Source organism: Falco punctatus (genome assembly GCF_963210335.1).
Source record: "Falco punctatus genome assembly, chromosome: 13".
Classification (NCBI taxonomy): domain Eukaryota; kingdom Metazoa; phylum Chordata; class Aves; order Falconiformes; family Falconidae; genus Falco; species Falco punctatus.
The window spans coordinates 19,762,374-19,781,837 of NC_137593.1; the positions used below are offsets into that span (position 1 = coordinate 19,762,374).

At 41.0% G+C, this 19,464-nt stretch overlaps 1 protein-coding gene across 1 annotated transcript in view; it reads left to right on the forward strand.

The window, feature by feature from the left end:
• Positions 1-19,464, forward strand: part of DOCK10 (dedicator of cytokinesis 10) — a 159,664-nt gene that overhangs the window by 50,964 nt on the left and 89,236 nt on the right. Inside the window, exons 2-3 of the mRNA XM_080408973.1 lie at positions 10,489-10,608; positions 18,592-18,681. Of these exons, the coding sequence (XP_080265099.1) occupies positions 10,489-10,608; positions 18,592-18,681 (210 nt within the window). The remainder of the gene's footprint in view (positions 1-10,488; positions 10,609-18,591; positions 18,682-19,464) is intronic.

A 19,464-nucleotide genomic window follows, 5' to 3' on the forward strand; every position in this document is an offset into this window, starting at 1 on the left:
TTTGTTGTTACCGTGCAAATCCTGACTGCCTGAATGGTGCTTCCTGGAAGTGGCTGAAGCCTTACAGGAAAGTATGCCTGGAAATACAACAAAGCCCAAATAGTGACAATAAATGGGTAGATTGTCTGCAGGTAGAGGGGAATATATTTGTTCATTTTTGCCTGTATCCTCAGGTAACAGAAGCTGAGAGTATGTTCCATTTAGTGGTGCAAAAGAACTTTTAAACTGTTGTGATTTCTAAGAGTCAATAAAATGTGTCATACTCTGACCTAAACCTTAGAGCGCTTGTAGCTGCGTGGTGCCTGTAATGGGAAGTAGGGACGTGCCTCTTTCATCAGTCTTGTGGTTCACGCTGCACTTCCTGCAAAGTGTCTGGCTGCTGTAGTGTCGAGGACATAACTCGGGGTTTCAGGGGAATCTGTTCTGATTTCTGTTTTTTTCAGACATAAGATAGACTAAGATGGGGTCACTCATGTTACTCGGCGAGTGTATTTCTCAATAGTTTGTTTAGCCCTTAGGAAATGCGGGCACACTTGGCTTTACTTTTGTGGCTTGTGACCTATGTCTTTCTACCCAATATTTCATAATTGGAGCATGTTAAATCTTTGGCCTACAGGCACTTTTTGCTATCAAGCAGGAGCCCATCTCTCCTTCATGCATCAGTCCTCCGCACCTCTGATGCTGCAGATTTCAAAGTGGTCTTAGCTCCCACCGCAGCTGTAAAGGCTTTTGTATACGGGGACCTTATTCAAAGAGTGCATTTCTTAATATACTACATTTAGACCTGTATTTTCTGTAGATGGACTTGTGTTATTTGCTGGAAACTCCTTTTATTTTTTTAAGACTAATTATGATCTGATTAGTTTTAATTGATTGTAGGTTGTCGATTGAGCTCAGTGTGGTTGACCAGATTTTGCTTACATTTACATTGTGTGTGTAAATGACTTGATAGCTAGATAATTGATTAGGAGGTAGCTGATGTCAAGGAAACAATTACAATTTTAACACCATTGTGGGAGCTGAGTTTATAATGGTCATATATGGATGACACTAATTTTTACAGATAAAGCCTCTGTGGAAATAACTTTCCATTATTTACTCAGACATGTAGCTTGAAAAATATCTTTAACTAAGAGGTAAATAACCATAGTGTAGATAGAAAAAGAGAGATATTCACTGAGTAAAATGAAGCAGAAAAACATATATGAGATTTGCCCTATGGGACAGTGACTTAGTAATAAGTACTCTCTAGAAGTTAAATGGTATTTTGAAAAGTTTATTTAGAGCTAATGCAAATATTTTTGGCAGTTGTTTTTGCTTCAGGGGCTTCTGAAGTGGTTGAGCCCCTTTCAAAAAAGCTGTTTGCTCAGTCTACAGGTCTAGCAGTTCATATATCTAAATTTTAGGACTTAAGTGAAAACGGGCAATGTAGTTTGCTTGTGTGCTGTCTTGCAACTTCATCATCAGACTCACGATAACGATCAAAGTCTTTAGCATCAGAGCATGATCTAATGAACAGATATCAGAGTTTTCACTTCAATCCTTTAAAGGTACTTAAAAAAAAAAGTCTCCAATGTACTCTAAAAACAAAGTCTACTAAAAAGAAACATTTAATTTTTAAAGTAAGTAAAAATGTTTTTAAAGACAATTCTGTGCTGTACACGGTGTTAATGTAAAATACACCAGTGTTTTAGCAGCAGGTTTGTGCGAGATGAACCTGGTGGAGGAGCAGGTGAGCTAGGAACACCTGGCACCTGTCCCTTCTGTCCCTCCCCTGAACCTGTACACAGATGACTGTGGGTAGATCGCTCCACCTGCCTTCTCCACTTTGCACAAACAGGGGGGTCTGGTTTGGTCTGATCTTATTGTTGTAATAAGTTCTATTGTTGCCATATAGATGCTGTAGGTGTCAGAGCTGGGTTTCTGTCTTTGCTATGAGGGTCATCTGAGTACAACTTCAGGGCAAAAATAGGGAGCATCTTTTTTTTAATGTAGATTTTTCTTAGACTACAATGATCTTATATATGTGTGTGTACACAGTCAGAAGTGCTGTTGACATAAACTTTGTAGTGGAAGCTTAAAAGCCCTGGTCAAATCCACTACGTGCAGGTTGCAGGAAGGTTTTATTGATGTTCCTGTTTGCAACCATAAATCTGCCTGCCTGAGACCATTCTAGAAAAAGTGAACATGAAGCAAAGAGTGTTTACAGAACAGCTGAAGTAGACTGACTCCAGCATCCCCTTTGTGGTGCCCAGGGCAGGACAACACACTTCTCCTTCCCAGGGGTGACGTAATTACTGATGAGGCAAGTGGCTGGGGCGAACACTCCAGCTCTGCATCAGGCGGTCCTCTCTGCTGCCCCACAGTTCCCATCCCTTCTTCCCAGTCCCTTTCCAGCATATCCTACCTGTCTGTTCAGGTGCCTGTATGAAGATGAGTGAACCATGCCTTTGGCCTTTGCTTGCTTTCTTCATGAATAGATACAGCATGGTAGATGTAAAGAAAACCTTTTGTTGCTATAACTGCACTTTTATTTTCTGGCTAAGGTCAGGTAAGGGGAGCGAAGTGGCTGAGTGGTGCCAGGTTAGAGGTCTGTGTAAATTAAAAAAACCACAACCAAACCTTAAGATAATTTACAAGACTTTCTTGTTTCTCCCCTGAAGTGACCTATGGGCAAATATTTAGTCTAGGCTTCTGAAGTACTCACTATTGAGAAGGCGTCAGCTCTGACATTTTGAAAAGCTAATGCATTAAACTTAATTTTAAACCCTAGCAGTTTCTATAAAGGTCTTATTGTCAGTGGCATGATAATGCTGATTTCAGTAATTTTCTGATTAAATGAAATCTCCTTTGTAAAAAAAAAAAAGGTTTCCAGCTACTGTATAAACACAGAGGACAAGTAAGTTGCTTTCTTGTTACCTTGAATATTTTGCAGACTATATTGGTGTTTTTATCTAATGTCTAAAATAGCAATTGCTAGTCATTGAAGATGCACATGCGTACCTGCCCATGCATATACTTCATATACTTTCCAGATTCAGAAAACATTGCAGCAAGGCTACAATGACAGATGTATAATTGTGACTGAGAAACAGAATTCAGGAAACACTTATGACTAAGTCGAGTGTAGCATGAAGCATCCCCTTCCCCTGCCCCCCCCCCAGCTGAACCAACAGTCTTGTGTGGCTTGCAGAATTTAACCATGAGTGAGATAGTTTTACAAGGCCAGACACTTTCAAAATTCATAACTAAAGCAATGATAAATTCTAACTTGAGAAACAAAAGGTAATAGAAAGAGTAGGTCACTGCCAGATGCCTGAGAACAAGTCTTTGTGGTTTGAGTAGCCTGAAGCCTGGTCAGTCATCAAGCCAGCTGCTGGAGAGGTTATGTGTCTGTGTGCCACTGTAAGTCTCTGATGGCTTAAATCTGGCCCATGATTTAAAATGAAAATGATATGAGTAGGCTCATCCGGATGATAGCTGTACCCATTTTTCAAATATTTAACACATTGTATTATTCTCTTAGAGTAACTTTTAAAGCTGGAAAATATGCAAAGTAGACCTTTATAGATTTTGATCCGCAAAACAATGGTAATTTCCAATGTAAGCAATTGGGATTCACCCCATCCCAGCTGTATTTGTGCAGAGTAAGTCTCATTTAGTCAAGAAAATCCCTTATTGGTGTCAATCAGAATTTTCTTTGAATAAAGAGGCTTTAATGAAAGAAAATTATTTTTCACTTCTTTTATTCCCAGCAGCATTTTGCCCAGGTTTCCCTGCTGTTGCACTGTTTAAGTTGCTAGGTACTATAGCATTTTGGAAACTACTTGCTGAATCACTAGGAATTTGGGGGTTTAATTCTTTTTGTAATTCTTTGCAATTTTCTCTGTACCAGAATCTTGTGGGAACTGGCAATCCCCTTAATGAAATTTATTGGCATATCGGCTTCACTGTTGACACTGAAGAGTGTATCAGTGGCGCTGTGCAGCCCTGAAAGACTGGCTGGATTCTTTCCAAGTGTAATTCTCCAAGTTTTGCTGAAAGACATGGCAAATTAAACATTTTGGACATGACAAGTGAATGTGTTTTAGGGTGAAAGGGAAGCAGTGTCACAGAAAATTTTCTTTGTACCACTAATTTTAATATTGTTGACTGTGAATCACATACTGAGCCAAATGTAGCCTTTGTAATGTGGCCAGAGAGTTGTTTGACTGCAAATAGATGCATACCAGGCCAAGCAATTGTAAAAATGGCAAGATCTAAAATAAAAGGAGGGACCATCTGCCTGCTGGTTCTGGCTGTGTTTCCTTGTCCTTTACGAATACCTTTTGCAGACCCTGAATTTCCTCCCCTGTGCTTGAAATGCAAAACTTCTTTTCCTTAAAGACAATCCATAACACAAAGTGGACTGTGTTGGGATTGGAGAGAGATCAGCCCTGTGGGGTGAGAGCATTTTAAGTTGATGAGACCTGTCACTTCCACCTCAGATGCTGGCAGGTGTTAGGGACACCATCATCCCCACGCGTGGCTGTGCTGTCTCTGCTCCCTGGGTACAAGCGCTGCTGTGGGACTCGCTGCCAGGAGCAGGTTGGGTCCTCTGACTGCTCACCGTGATCTCACCTGGTGCAGGAAGAAGGTGCACCCCCACGGAAGTTACCCCAGGAATCAAACAGCTGTACTGGCTTATGGTGAATAGAAACATACATCAGTCCTACAAAAAGGTGAAAGTTTTGGTGAATCCATAAAAGGCAAATGGTTTTCTAGCGTCGGCTTCAGCTCCTTGAATATTCAGCTAAGCACACCTCAGAGCTGCTGGGCAGTCTGTATCGATAGCACATCTGAAGATAGGGTTAAATTCAGCCTTTAGACAACACTTCCTCCAAAAGTCATGGAGATCTGACTGTTCTTTAGCTTCAGTTTGGACAGGCTTGGCAAAGAAATATTTAATTTAAATTGGTCCACCCTGGTGGAATAAAATTAACTACATATATTAAACGTATTAAAAAAAATAATCTACAGTAATGTATTATGCCAGAGACCGTATTTAATTGGGGAAAGGAAAGGAAGAACAAGAAGTGTGAGAAGCACTTCCCATTGATGTCATACCAGAAAGTAATTTAATTTGCTGTTGTGAGTTTTAGTAGGATTCGGCTTAGTTAATAGTATCATTGAGAAGTCTACAAAAAAAAAAAAAAAAACAAAGGAAGGTGATGCCATTATTTCAGTAAGTGGCCCTTTCTGCTGCCCGTTTCAATATTTCAAATGTGTACCAGAAAGAATTGTAATTTTAGACAAGCCATAGCTTGGATAAATTAAAAATCAGAGTCCTCTTAATCTTGGCCAGTCTGGCCATCACAATTCTTTTGTCTCTTGTTATGAACGTATAGTGAATCCTCCTGTCATGAAGATATTTTAGTCCAGGTAACCAAAGTCCATCAGCTTAAATTCTTTCTGTTTATTTGTTTCTTTAATTTTCTTCTTCCTGGCATGAGGAAGAAAAGAAATTTATTTCAACATCTGTATTAAATTCAGTAAATTTCAGATAGTCAGGATTTGGTGTCTGGGAATAATATATCATTAAAGCATTAGAGAATTATATCATTTAGTCTGGTTTATTTTTAGAATGGGCAAGTACTTGGGATGACTATCCAGAGGCTGTTGGTCTCGGTTGCATCATTTCCTCTTTTAGTGAGTGTTCACAGAAATACGACTTCAGGAAGATGATATATAAGTCATTTTATCCTATAATTATGAAGAGAAGATGGGTACTAGCATCAATGCACAATGTCTGTGCAGCTGGAGGCAAGCCAGGTACCATATCTGTTTCTGTAAAACCATTTATGTGGATATTTTTGGTCACTATTGCTGGGAAAAATAATGCTTTTGTACTTAGACCAGAATATGGTGGTGATCAAGCTGTACGTCACTGGTGGAATCTGGGCTGTTTCACTTGTGTAATTAAGTAGTGATTATCCCTCTGTGGTGTTGGCTCTGGTGCTCATTAAAGGTCTCTTGACTAATCAAAAAGAGCTTGGAAAAGTTGGCTCAACAACATACAGAAGTACGCTCCACAACACTATCGGGGTGTGAAGTAAATGGTACTGCTGTGATTGCTGTAGCAGGTGAGGATTGGAGAGTGCCTTTTTACTACATGTATTCACAACTGTTTCAGTACAACTAAATGTAATTCATTACTCACTTGAGATAGAGAGACTATAAAAAGCATTATAAAAATCCGAGCCAGCATAATTCGATCTTGGCACAGATTGCTATGTTGGTCTAGTTCCAAAAAGAACAGACAAGTTAAATTGAGAAGAGGCAGCACTATGGTTATTAAATTAGCTTTAAATCAGCCCTACTCATTTACAAATCTCTGCTAGTGCTCGCAGGGAGAAAATCCCAACAATGCTGCTTCTGTCTGCCTGTGACGAGAAAACTGAGCAGTCATTTCATGCCTTCTAGAGATAAACTGCTAACTAAACCAGCTGCCATTTCCCATCACAAACGCAATACTAAGCATTGTAGTGGTAAGCTTTGCCAAGTCCAGAATACTGACTCTGCAAAGGATGGAGTCGGTGTCCATGTTGCATAGTCTTAAGGTTTGTAAGAACATCCAGAACTGATAACGAGAGGCATCATGTTTATTATATTGTCATATGTGATGTTGCCATGGAATGGACTCGATTACCTCCACAGTCAGTGTATTGACAAGGATGGGCTGTTACTTGCATCTCTGATTCATGGAAGCTGGCATAACACAGTATTGCATTTTATACAAGACTTTGCTGTACTGTTGTAGAAGCAAGAATGGTATTTGTCAGAGCATCAATAGGAAAAAAACACCATAAATACTGAAGTGCTTCACTGAAAAGTTTTGCAGTAATTTTGGCAACCTCACGTCTACTTATATTTAGTTACAATTTGATGTGTAGACTTTCTCCTAATACTTCTCTGTTAACATATGTTAAAATGTTTCCTGATGGAAAGTGATCGTGCACTTTGCAGCACTGAGAGCAAGAGAATTAGTACTGAGGGAACAGGGATGTTCATGCTATCGCTGTGTCTCTCCGCTTCAGGGTTTTCTTGAGTTGCATTCTTGTCTCACGTAAATGACCTTGCAGCTGTCAAGGAGAACTTTTCCCCCGGAGTGTTTCAGACAGCTTTCAGGAGTGGCTTTCTGAGTGCTGCCACTTCTGTAGAGAAAAGAGACACCAGTGTGACACAGCTTGCCCTGCCTCCACCTGCATCAGAACATCTGAGTGACGTTAATTTTGAAGGAGATGTAACTGGGCTCACCCCAGCCTCACAGGGATTTCCAGGGGGAAGAAGGAATACCTCTTCGTTCTGCCAGCCCCAGCAAAAGGGGTAGTTTCCATTGGCATAGAGAACCTGCAAATGCCATGCACTTGTGTGGGATTCCCCCATATTTCAAGAGAAATCCCATGATTTGGGGGATTCCCCAGCTCCTTCTTAGTCTATGACTTCAATGGGAAGGTGGCTAATTAAGTAATTTCCTTACATTATGGGTTTTTGAAGGATTTTGAAAGCTAATATCCACAACGTTTCCAAGGAGCATCTGACCTAGATTACTATTGTGTTGACATATCTTGGGTTTTGAAGAGTGGACATTTATGGCATGTCTGACTTAGTAAAAGTTGAGATTGTTGCAAAACTCTTAGCCTAACAGTATCTGCTCAAGGAGGGCAGGGTTCTCAGTGTAGTCAATGTCACAAACTTGCTGCAGAAAACGTACATCTTTTAGTGAAACCGCTACACAGGAAAAATGTCTGATGAAAGACTTGTACCTCTTAAACATCAGTGCATGGGGTTTTTTTCCACTTTCACATTGAGTTTTCTTGTAAGTGATTAACAGTTACAGTACTACAAGTTTGCTTTCTGCTGAACTGGGACTGAGTGAATTTTGTTCAGATCTGGACATCGCTCCCCAAAGAAGTGGTTCAGCGGAGTGTGTACACTCATTCTGCGCTGGTGTTTTCTCTTCAAAACTTACGTCTATATAGGAATACTTAATAGATAGATAAAATGGTAGATTTAGTGAAAGAGACTCTAAAACTTGTGGTTAAAGGATACTGTGGTGACTCAACATAACTTGAAAGGAAACGAGGGCGAGCTGTGCATGGTGAGATGGTTGGATGAGCCCACTGCATCGCTATGGGGAACCACCGTCGGTAAACGGCAGACCAAAACCTCACTGAAGGATACGGCTGCTACTCAAACCGACATTTCTTGAGCAGGACTAGATATATTAACATCAGCTGGTACCGGCTGGTACCAGCTTGGGACAGTCTAAGGTGACATGGCTGGGTCAATATGAAGTCTTATGTGTCCTAGCAGCGTGCCTTGTCTTACCTGAACATCACACGCTGCTATAGACTCCTGTCATAGAATCTAAATTAAACTTAAAGCTGTTTCTTCCCGTTTGGCCCTTTTGTGTTTTACGGTGGCCTTCCTCTAGATAAGTTTCTTTTTTTTCCTGTAAACTATCCCAAATCTATTTCATAACTCTCCTTTTATGTCTCCAGGTTCACCTAGGAAGGAATCTAGCACAATATCTGTATGTCAGAATCACTTTTTATTTTATTCATACAGACAGAACTTTTGGTGGTTTCCTGGGAGTTGGTAGTTAAAGATACACCATATTTAGGTAGGTCAAGTATTGCTTCTCTTCCCTCCCTCTCCCTTGCATCCCACAGCAATATTCGTGAACCAGTTTCCTCGAGAAAAAGCTTTTAAAGAAGTCCTATTAATTACTGTTATGTGTTGATCTTTTCTATCTTTTACAAGACTTAAATGTCTCAGCATCAGTAGATAGTGGGTTTGGCCTGTAAATGCTAAATACTAATGATTTTTAGAAGTTTGTTAACTCTTAAGTGGGCAAATGGGACTAAGAGAGTTAATAGACTGAGAAGAGAGTTAATAGACTCAACTGTTGAAGGAACAGCTCCAACTTTTTAAATTGCATCTCCATCCTTGGAGGTTTTCAGGACTCATCTGGACAAGTTCCCAAACAGCCTGATCCAGCTTGCCTCGCTTTGAGAAGCGGGTTGGAGTAGATGACCTGCAGAGGTCCTGACTTATTCTGTGATTCTATCATAAGCTGTTCAGCAAGAATAACTTTCTAGGAACATGCTTATCCCAGTGTTTCAATCTATTTTGTGTGGCTGTGTTACTGATACTTAATTAAAATTCTCATAGATGCATTTGATACCAAAAGGAGTCTTGAAGTTAATGTAAAAGGGAAACAGTGTTCACAAGGGCTGGGGAGAAATCTTGAGATTACTGTATTTACTGAAAAAACAGGAACTCTCTACAAGGAAGTCAGAAGACGGAGAGACTTGTATATTTGGACCATTATAGGTACAATGGACCATATGTTAATGATACATATATAATCAAATATGATGGAGATTCATGAGATTGTCTATTGCAGGAGTTTGTTTCATGAAGATGTGAAAGCTTTCTTTTCCAATACACTGTGGTTTTGGTTTATGGAAGAGGTAGGGAAGGAAATTTTCTTTTATTCTGGATAGCACAGTGCAAGAACAGTGGGTAAAATACAACTTGCTTAACGTCCACCAGTGCATGCAACTGAAGAAGTGTTTCTGCATTTGCTTTCCACTAGTGTCCTTTTTCTGTCATTGCTGGCTTTTCTATCCCTTCTAGTAGTTCTCTGGCCCGTTCCTGTTTCCTGTTTCTGATGCTTAAGTCTCTAAATAAAGCAAATGTTGTCACCCTTAATACATGACTCTTCATTTGTTTAATGTATTCTAGCATGTCAGGTGGGCTTCACTTTTTCTGGTTTTGGATTGTATTTCGACACAGTGTGACTTTACTTTTGTTTGGCTGTTCTTAATGGTGGTTTCTTACTTTACCACTGTTACAGGCAATAATAGTGCTAGTACAATGATACTAATCCTGTTTCTGACAAGAAAAACTATGAGGATGGGTGCCAGATGGTTTATTCCAGGAGAAAAACCTTGGATTATTACCTAGTAAAACAATGTGGTGGCATTCACAAGCTACCAGCAGTTCAAGAGATGGGACTGTGTAAGACCATGAAGAAATTAGGAAGTTACTTATTCTAAAACATATTAGCTCAGAGTCATACCTGTGTTCAGTTCTTATTGTGTCCATCTATTTGCCTACATGTATTTACGGAGAAAGAGTATTCCTGAGTGTGACGGGTAAATTAATCTGGTGGGTTTGGTCTCTGTAATGAGCTGACGGATTGTTATTGAGTTACCAGATGGAAAGTGACTGTTACAACTGGCCCAACTTCCTCACTTCCACTGTTCTCACATGAGCTCAGCTGCAACAAGCTGGGAAGAATGGTTGGGGGGTGGGGGAAGAAGTTATTCACACTTTGGGTTAAGAAAGGAAAAATGCAGTAGATCTCAGTTTACGAAAGGGGAGGAAGGCGGATTTAAGTGTAGAGAGGTTGCCTGATCTTTTCTGTTTTTCCCACAGCAGGAAAAACCCAAACTCTTGGAGCCTTTGGATTATGAAGCTGTTATCACAGAGATTGAAAAAAATATCGGGGATAACCAGTTCAAGGATCTGATATTATTCCCCGATGATGACTTTTCAGTAAGTACAAGGCAAATATGTGTTATTCTTTCTCTTAGGTTTGTCTGTCCATTTATTTATTTAGTCTTCATTGCTAGAGGGAGAGACAGAAGTTGTCCAAGGGCTCTCTAAGATTTTCTTAATTTATGCGTAATGCCTTAATTCCCTCCCACCAAATTGACACTTTTTTTTTTTTTTTTTTTTTTCCCCTCTGACATTTGTGTGAATGAATTTCTTGTTCAGGATTAGATAAAGCTTGAAGTCCTGGTTGTTCCCAAATATATTTCAGGAGCTCAGCAAACATGTTATTCTGTAACATATACTTGTCTGTTTGCTCAGCACAGTGGTAGTTTGGCCAGTGCTGGAATCTCTCCCTACTGTTATAATCTAATTTAATCACACTTCCATAATTTACATCCAGTCTTTCTGATCCTATTCTGCTTAATGTATTTGGCCACTAGAATCTGACAGGCCATGGCTCCCGGCCTTCTGCTCAAAGTCACGCTTTTTAAATGGTAGATGTGACATATTTCCAAGCTGTGCCATTGCTGACATTAGATTGCATGAGACAGATAAATCCAAATGGACTCGAGTTTTGTTTGGGTTTGGGGTTGTCTTAAATTCTTGTCCAGTGGGGCTTGAGATCTGGTATCCTGAGTGATGGGGGATGCGGAGTCTTCAGTGCTGAGGCAGGCTCCCATGGTGGGATGCTAACAGGCAGTGGATACCTGGGCTTCCTGACCTCATCCCAGGATCCTCATTGTTTGCCCTGGCAAGCTGCAAAGAAATGGAGAACCTGGATGTCCAGGGCAGCCTTTGCCATGGCAGTGACAGGGCAGCTTGGGAGGGCAGGGTCTGCCTGCTGGGGAGGCCTCCTGCCAGGCACATAAGGTGGCAGATTGCCTGCATCTTACAGCAGCTTCTTCAAAATCAACTGACCTCTGTAAAAGATTTAGGTTTTGATTAATAGGCATTCTTTAATAGAAATACATTTCCATTTGTGACCAATTGTAACTGCTGTGTGAGGGCCCTTCCCATCAGCTCGTGGCACTGCTGTAGTCCTGTGGGGCTGACTTAATCTAATCGCCTGCTTTGTTTTACTAAATGGCTCTATTTCCTTGGTGGCATTAACTGAGTTAATGTGCTCATGGGATCGAGAGAAAACTAAACGGAATAGATTTCCTCATCATCGTTAATTCCTTTATCCATTTTGCACATTTGTGAATTTATAAAATTGAAATTTAGCATTATAAAGCTGACTAGACATACTGTGTGCTGTCACAAGGCCCTCGAGCCCCTTGCTTTAGAGTAACTGAGCTCAAATCAGTGGAGCAAATCCTCTCAGTGGAAGAAGAATCATGTCCTACTGCTCAAGACCTCTGCCTGTCAAACCATATTTTCATATCCTTATTTTAATTTCATTTTGAGCAGTTGGTGCCTGGGTTTTAGTAGCTACTTCTATTTTGTTTCCTCTGTGTTATGCTTCGCAACTATTCTGCATAACCTATTTAAATAAAAGAAGAAGAAAAAGGATTAAGACAGGTGAGAGAGGTACTTGCATAGTAGAGGTGGCCTGTACTCGCAGAAGAGCAGAGGCAGTGGTAGGTAGGGTCCAAATCCTTGCAATAAACCTGTCTCTTTTCTTTTGGTTATCTTCTGTTGAAGTCAGCTGCAATAACAAGAGCCTGTGCCACCAGACGGGACTGCAGAGTCCTCATCGCAGACAGGTTTTTCAGCTGCAGAGTGTCTATTTGTAGCAGTGCTCCTTCCTGCTGAAGTATCACCTGTGCACAAGAGCTGGGGTCAGCCATTTGAGTAGGAAGAAATCCACGTCTGACTGAATTAGGAGGTGCTCGGGCTGGCTCTTGAGTGTTATTTAATGTGATAATGCCCCAGGAAATGGTGGACGTTACTGTTTAACTCCTAATGATTACAGTTGCTCCAGACTTTGTGGCTCAGTGTTGATGCAGGCCCAGTTGGGCCTGTGTGTTAGCACATCCTATGGGCAAAGTCTCTTCAGACTGAAACCCCACCAAAAGAGTTAGCTGAGGCAGCGAGCATAAGAGAAAATTCTGCTTTTGATAGCTATTTCCCATTTCTGGGTATTCACTGCAGGCATCAGATATGGGTCAATTCTTATCATAGCTGCTGTACTGTCTGGTCTTTTGTTTCATCTCAGAATTGCTTTCCGTCTTTGAATTGTATTCAAAGGGAATGAAGTTATTCTCACAAGACTTTTGTTCATCATTTCCAACATCTTGGGAGAAGTCTGTGGAACAGCAAAGAATACTTTGTGTCAGTCTGAACCTGAATGACTATATTCCTCCATTTCCTTCCATTTCAACAGAAGAATACAAGATGTATACATTACAAAGATGCGTTCTCTGGTTTTACTCCAACTGGGGAAAAGATGCTTCACTTTTCTGTAACTGTGCTTAATAATTCTTTCTTAAAAAAAAAATAATCGAGTCATGTCAGTTCTACTTCTTGTTTTCTGAGCAATGCCTTGCTTGCTAACTCTCCTCCTGCTTATCCAAAGTCCATTTTCCCCTGGACAGAAAGCACGGCAGCTCAGCTTCATTTTTCACCTGTTCCTGCACCCTGTGAACAAATTACCCTTCTGTTGCTGTGCTGTGGAATAATGGGCGGTGGAAAGTTCTGCAGCCATACAGCAGCCACTGTGTGGAGGAAGGATCTGCAGAGAGTCACAGGAGCTGCCTGTCACATGAGTACAAGCTTGCGCCGTACTTCTTGGTGGTAGTGAGTGGGATGGGAGTTGATGGGCTTCCTGTTGCGCTCATAAAAATGTGCACACTCAGTGGTGGTGCTGGTAGGTTTGCATCCTCACCATTGAGTTACTATGCTCCATTCACCTTCAGTTCCCCAGACCTGGCCACACTCTCCCTTGACAACTGGAACTGCCACTGTCTGTCATTCCTTTTCTCCTACCTCTTTACTGGAAAGGATGCTATTAAAGAAGTGTGACAACTTCCTTCAAATTGGTCTCCCTCCCACCTTTAACCCTTCATTTCTTAGTCTTGCACAAATTTGTTGTCATGCTTTTGTAATTCTGCTCCTAAGCACCTTCATGTATACAAGCAAAATTATTTCTGTATGCTTTCTGAAGTATTTTTCCATCATTTCTTCATGTCACAATCCTTAGGAAATTAACCGAACCTGCAGCAATGGTGGTGGTTTTTTTTTTTCAAATCTCTCCAGGATCTCAATTCTTGTGTAGAATTACTGATGCCCTCCCTTAGTGGCAGCAGACTCAGCACCCCTTTTTTAATATCTTGACTTGTGTGGAGGTTTAGTAACTAAATATATGTTAACAATATGTTGATAAATATTAGTCAATTTTCATAGAAAGGCAGCTGAAAGTATTTAATAGGTACTTCAATCCGATACAGTATAAAAGCATGTTGAACTCTGGGTCATGAGAACTGGTTCCTCCTTCTCTCCCCACAGACCGTTCTTTAAAATCTCTCTTTGAAAAGTGGAACTCAGACTTTCTTAAGCTAACTGCATAAATATGGCTGAATGTCTGATTTGAACCTACAATAGAAATAAGAATCCATTGCCTAAAATTAGAACCAGTGTTAAGATGGCAAAGCTTGCCTATGTAATGTCAGACCGAACTTCAACAGGTCTTGCATGTGCTCCTGGTTCTTCTGGGCTTTTGAAAGCACACATAGGTGCCCTCCAAGCATCACAGAGGCCTTAGAAGAGGGGCTGAATCATGCAGTGCTGATACTCTGCATCTGCAGGTGTGAAGTGTTTCCAGGCTTCTTTTTTTTTTAGCTCTGAACGAGGAAGAGCTGAACAAAATCTCCCTATTTTTCAGAATGTGAAACCTCTGCTATCTAGATGTTGTGCAGGGACAGAAGTTGTTTGTTTGGATACAGAAGTTCACAAACGGAACCAGATGCATCTTTAAGGGGAGAGGGTGAGAGCAGGCAATGATGCTGCTTCCTCACATGATACAGAGCACGTGTGCCATAGGGGCAGCTCTCCGCACAGGACCTAGAGCCTCCTTGGAAATAACCCTGTAAACCTGTTATTTCTAAGATCAGAAGAGCTACAGTGGTGAGATCATGGGTTATTTTCAACAGCACATGACTTATCTCCCACTTTCCCATGTGATAGGCAGTATCTGCTCATCCTTAGAGGAGCAGAAATTGACTCTGTTTATTCTCGTGCCTGATGGGATATGGGTATCCTTGACATGCAGGTGTGCATCGGCTGGTAGGGGCAGGAAAGTGAGGGGTATCTGGACTTAAAGAGCTAGTGCAGTCAGCAAAAGAAATGCTGTGTGGGCAAAGCATAGTCTCTCCCTGAACGTGATTCAGTGAGTGCTGGGGCAAAATCTTTCCTTTAAATGTACTGTGTGCCTGCTTTCCTTATGCTTTGCCCCTGCGCTTGTACCTCCTTGGTGATGTGTGCTGGGACAGCAGACAGCAGCTTGCCCAGAGCCCTGTATAGCGACTGCATTTGCATGGTGGTGTCCGTGCAGCATACAACAGAAGCTTCATCTTATCCTGCCTTTTAATTTGATGAACTAACTCATTACAGTTTTTGGTAAAGTTAAGTAGATCTGTTTACTTGGATGAAAATGGGGCTGAGCAACTTTTCTTCAGAGAGATTGGATCTAAGCATTAACATGCAGGAACATTTCTGCCCAAGTGTGGTTAGCTCTCTTAGAAGGGCTGCCTTTTCAGGAAGTAAATGTAATAATTTTTCATGCAAACGTTTAGAGATTTAACCACTGGTAACATGCTTTCAGACTAAAAGCTGTTAGATTCAGAGTGGCAGTATTTGAAATGGCTGATGGAGTTTGAATTCCATTTTCAAATACTAAATTCACCATGTCCGTGGAAGTAGACGCTGTCTGAAAGCGTTATGCCTAATCAATTGTTGATAAGGAACCATATTAACTTGTGGCTTTTGCTGTAGAGTGTAGCAAGAGAGGGTGCTTAACTGAATTGCACCTTATAACTAATCAAACACCTGGGGCCAACAGTTTATGCAAATGAGACAGCCTGGCTGAATGCCAGAAATTATTGTTGGATATAGAATATTTATATAAAATAGATCTTTTAAAAATTCATAAGAATATTGAATTTAATATTTTAGGCAGATACCTGCCCTATTCGATTATTGCAGTTTTCATGCACAAAGAAGGTAGTTTGCCTCTGATTTCAACAATTGCTATGATTGCCTAAACATTAGAAAATTAGGCTGCATTGGAGGCACGTTTATGCATGCTGAATTCTGTAAATAAAATCCTCTTTTTTTTTTTTATGACCCTTTCAGAAGCACTTAATTGTTGAAATTCAGTTGTTTTCTGAAGCAAAAAGGTTTTGATGTATACATGCTGTGTCTGATGAGCCTTTAATAGCATTTAACTTTGGAAGTAATCAGCTATGAACAGGAAGTGTTTTTGTGGCAAAGCTTTTGCAGCTAAGTGGTTGAACATAACTAATTCTCAGAAAGGAAGTGCTTTGTAGTTTTTAAAACAAGTTTAAATATAACAATACACAAGATTTTCCACGTCCCACTTCTATACCTGCAAATAAACCTGTGATATTCTTTGGCAAAGTCTGCAAATGTGAGAACCCGATGCTACATGATTGCTTTGTTTTGCACAGCTGTGTTTCTTCGAAATTGTGTCTTGTTGAGAAGGAGGGTGGGGGAGTATATCACAGGCACAACAGTGGGCTTGAGTTACATCTCTTGTTCCACTTGTCTTTTTAACAAGTTGTATAAGGGAAGGGAGACACAGTGACCTGATTTAAGGCTGTCTTGGTCAGTGTGTTGATGCCAGTTGACAAGAAGCATTGTATTAGATAAAAAAACTTGACTTACTATATGTCTTAATTTCCAGTATTGGGTTTTTTTAGTTACCTTCTGCGTAATATGGGGGGTACACAAATTTTGTTGTGGGCAAGCAGAAGCGCTGCAGCTTAGTTGCCGTCCCAACAGGGTCAGTACGAGGTACGGGGTGCATCAAATGTCTCTTTTCCTGTGGCCTCTCTCTCTGCCTTAGTTTGAAACCACAGCTGATCTTCAGCAGTGGTGATATCATCGAAGGATGGACAGTGGCTGCTGCTGCTGGTGGCAGGACCCCAGCCCTGGGAAGAACTCCATAGGATGGACCTCAGGGCCACCCATGGGTTTTCAGCTGTACTCAGGGATTGCGTCATCTTGGGACCACTTAAAAAAAGGGACTTCACATGTTGCATGTATGTAAAGTAAAAATAACAAAGCGTGTTCCAGATACTGTGGGTACTGTTGGAAAGTCCCTAAGCAACCAAGGATTCAGACATCTTCACTATTACTAAATGTGGCCTGAAAATTCATACTTCTCTGTCTGCTGCCTCTTTCACTCATAGTCTAAATGATTGTGTAAATCTTTACTGCACACAGGCTTTGGTAATACAGCTGGGTAGAGCCGAGGAGCCTGCATTTAGGAAACTGCGCTTAGTTTGTCAGAATAACAGGAATTCTTTTGCTTTGTGGTGTCTGTAAGGCACCATCATTACCTGTGGGAGCCAAAATGTTTTAATCGTGTTGTATCCTAAGCTAACCAGATGAAACAGAAAAAGTTCGGGGAATCCCATGATGTTCACATCTGCCTGAACAATACGTGCCTTTCTTTAACAATTACTCATATGGAAAGTGATGGGGGGGAATCAGCATGGTCTGTGCAAGCTTTAAGGCAAAATGCATAATAATATCCAGACAATTGTCATGTAGAGTTTGGGTGTTTCCAATTTGTAGAGAAAAACCATCACTTTTTAGTCTGAGACTGGGGACTGGGAGGATATCCTCCAGGGGCACAGTAGATACTGCATGGTGCCTCATGGTATTGAGTAAGTAGTGGTTCTTCATACTAAACCAGTCCTATGCCATAGGTCTTCCTCTGGAAATCATGTGCCTTTCTGTAATGGAAGAGAAAGTGAGCTTGGGAAACCAGATGTGTCTTGGGTTTAGTCCTTTGTTGTCTTGAGTGGCAGAGTTACTCCGTTGTAATTGAGAGCCTAATTTGGTCTTGTAGGGTTTGGTTTTGTTTATTTTCCCCTCTTATGGCAGTGAAAATGAGTGGACCAGACCTGTGGCTTACTTCAAAATACCCCAACGCTCCCTCTCCTGTGACTTCTGCAAAGTGACTGCCATGCTAACCTCAGCACGGAGGCCCTGGGTCACACAGTGGAGCACTGCTGGTGGCCCTGGCCCCTTGTTAGCCTGGTGGGAACTAAGGCAAGCTTGGCTCCTTGTGGAAACCTTCTAGAAATCCACTTCTCTGTGTGGTTTCCTACTGTGTGGCCTGACAAGCCAGCTCACTTAGGAGCTGCCTTCAAAAAAAATAGCCTCACTTGGGCAGCATCTGCTGAGTTTGAAAGGAGGTTACAGGAAGCGTCAGGAGCCCCTTGTCAGTCCTGCTCTGCTGCCTGCGCCCACGGGTGGGAATGCCAGGCTGAGAAGCTGTTGCCTAGTTCCACTTGCTTTCCAACCATTGAGCTGTCCTGGCAGTCCTTTTGCAACTTATTGGGAGGACTCTTTGCTCCTCTCTTTTCCTTCCAAAAGAGTCAAAGCTTTTGGTTCTTTTTCCACATTCCTGGCTGAAAAGGCATGAGGTGCAGAAGGGGAGGAGACAAGTAACGCTGTTGGATTTGGTGTATGTTTCTGGGACAAGATGTAAGGAAGGCTTGATGACATTTTTATCAGAAATCTCAGACACTGAAACAAGTTTGCTTGGAACAACTTTGTTCCCAGAAATCTATTCAAACATTGCTCTTGCTTGTAATAAATGCTTTAGCTGATAGCATTGAATAGCATGTGTGGGCAGGAGCTGGGTTGTAGTTGTTGGTATGTATGTGTATTGGCTGCATGACAAATTGAAAAATGCAAGCCATAATAATAAGGTTCTTAACCTCTTCATGAGGCAAAACTGCTGTTCTGTCACTCTAACTTGCTTTTTTTTTCTTTTTTTTTTTTTGTCAGACAGACACAATTTCTCTGGAAATCAGGACGCTGTATCCTTCTGTACCTGAAGATGCAGAACAAAAAGCAGAAAATTTATTTGTTAAAGAGGTAAATCTCTAGTGTGTGTATCCTTTAATTTTAAATAAAACCAAGGGTTTGGAGGAGGCATGCTATGATTATAATGAACATCATCTTTCTTTTAGTATTGTTTAGGTGATCCGAATCACCTGAATTTGAATATCGGAGGCTGGAAGGAATGGGAGGGTTAACAGCATATCTGCAGATGCATATTCTGGGATGTTTGTTTCTAGAAAAACTACAAATAGACTGAATCATCCTCTTATTTTGCTGTTTGCCAGCTGCATTCCCTGTCACTGCTGGTTCACTGATATTGATGCTGGTATTTTTACATGCATGCGAATCATTGGTCATCTGAATGCGCTTTGCACTTTGAAAATGTTGATATCTTTCCAAAGAAGATAACTATCTGACATCGTTTTAGGCTGTTAGAGTTATTACAAGGTATGTGTCTTATTTGGAGGTATATATTATAGCTGTCTGAGGAGTGGTTGCACTGTGAAGGGTGTGTAAGGGTTTGTATTTATTGTCAGTATTTAGAGTCTGTTCTACCTTCATAGTAGAAAGTCAAGCAAAGTTCTGTCATGGTGGTTAGAGCCCAAGCAGGAGTGATTAATTGCTCTACATCAAGAAAACCCTATAGTATTTTTTCATACCTGATGGCAGATTGTGGAAGATTGCTCTTCCTGCTACCTCAGGGATATTTCAGGTTGTCAGTGGTTTTATCACTCTGAAGGACACTGGAGGTGCTGTCTCTGCTGTGCAAAGGAATTTACTTTAGATGGCTCCCTGAAGCTTCCCCATCTCTCATTA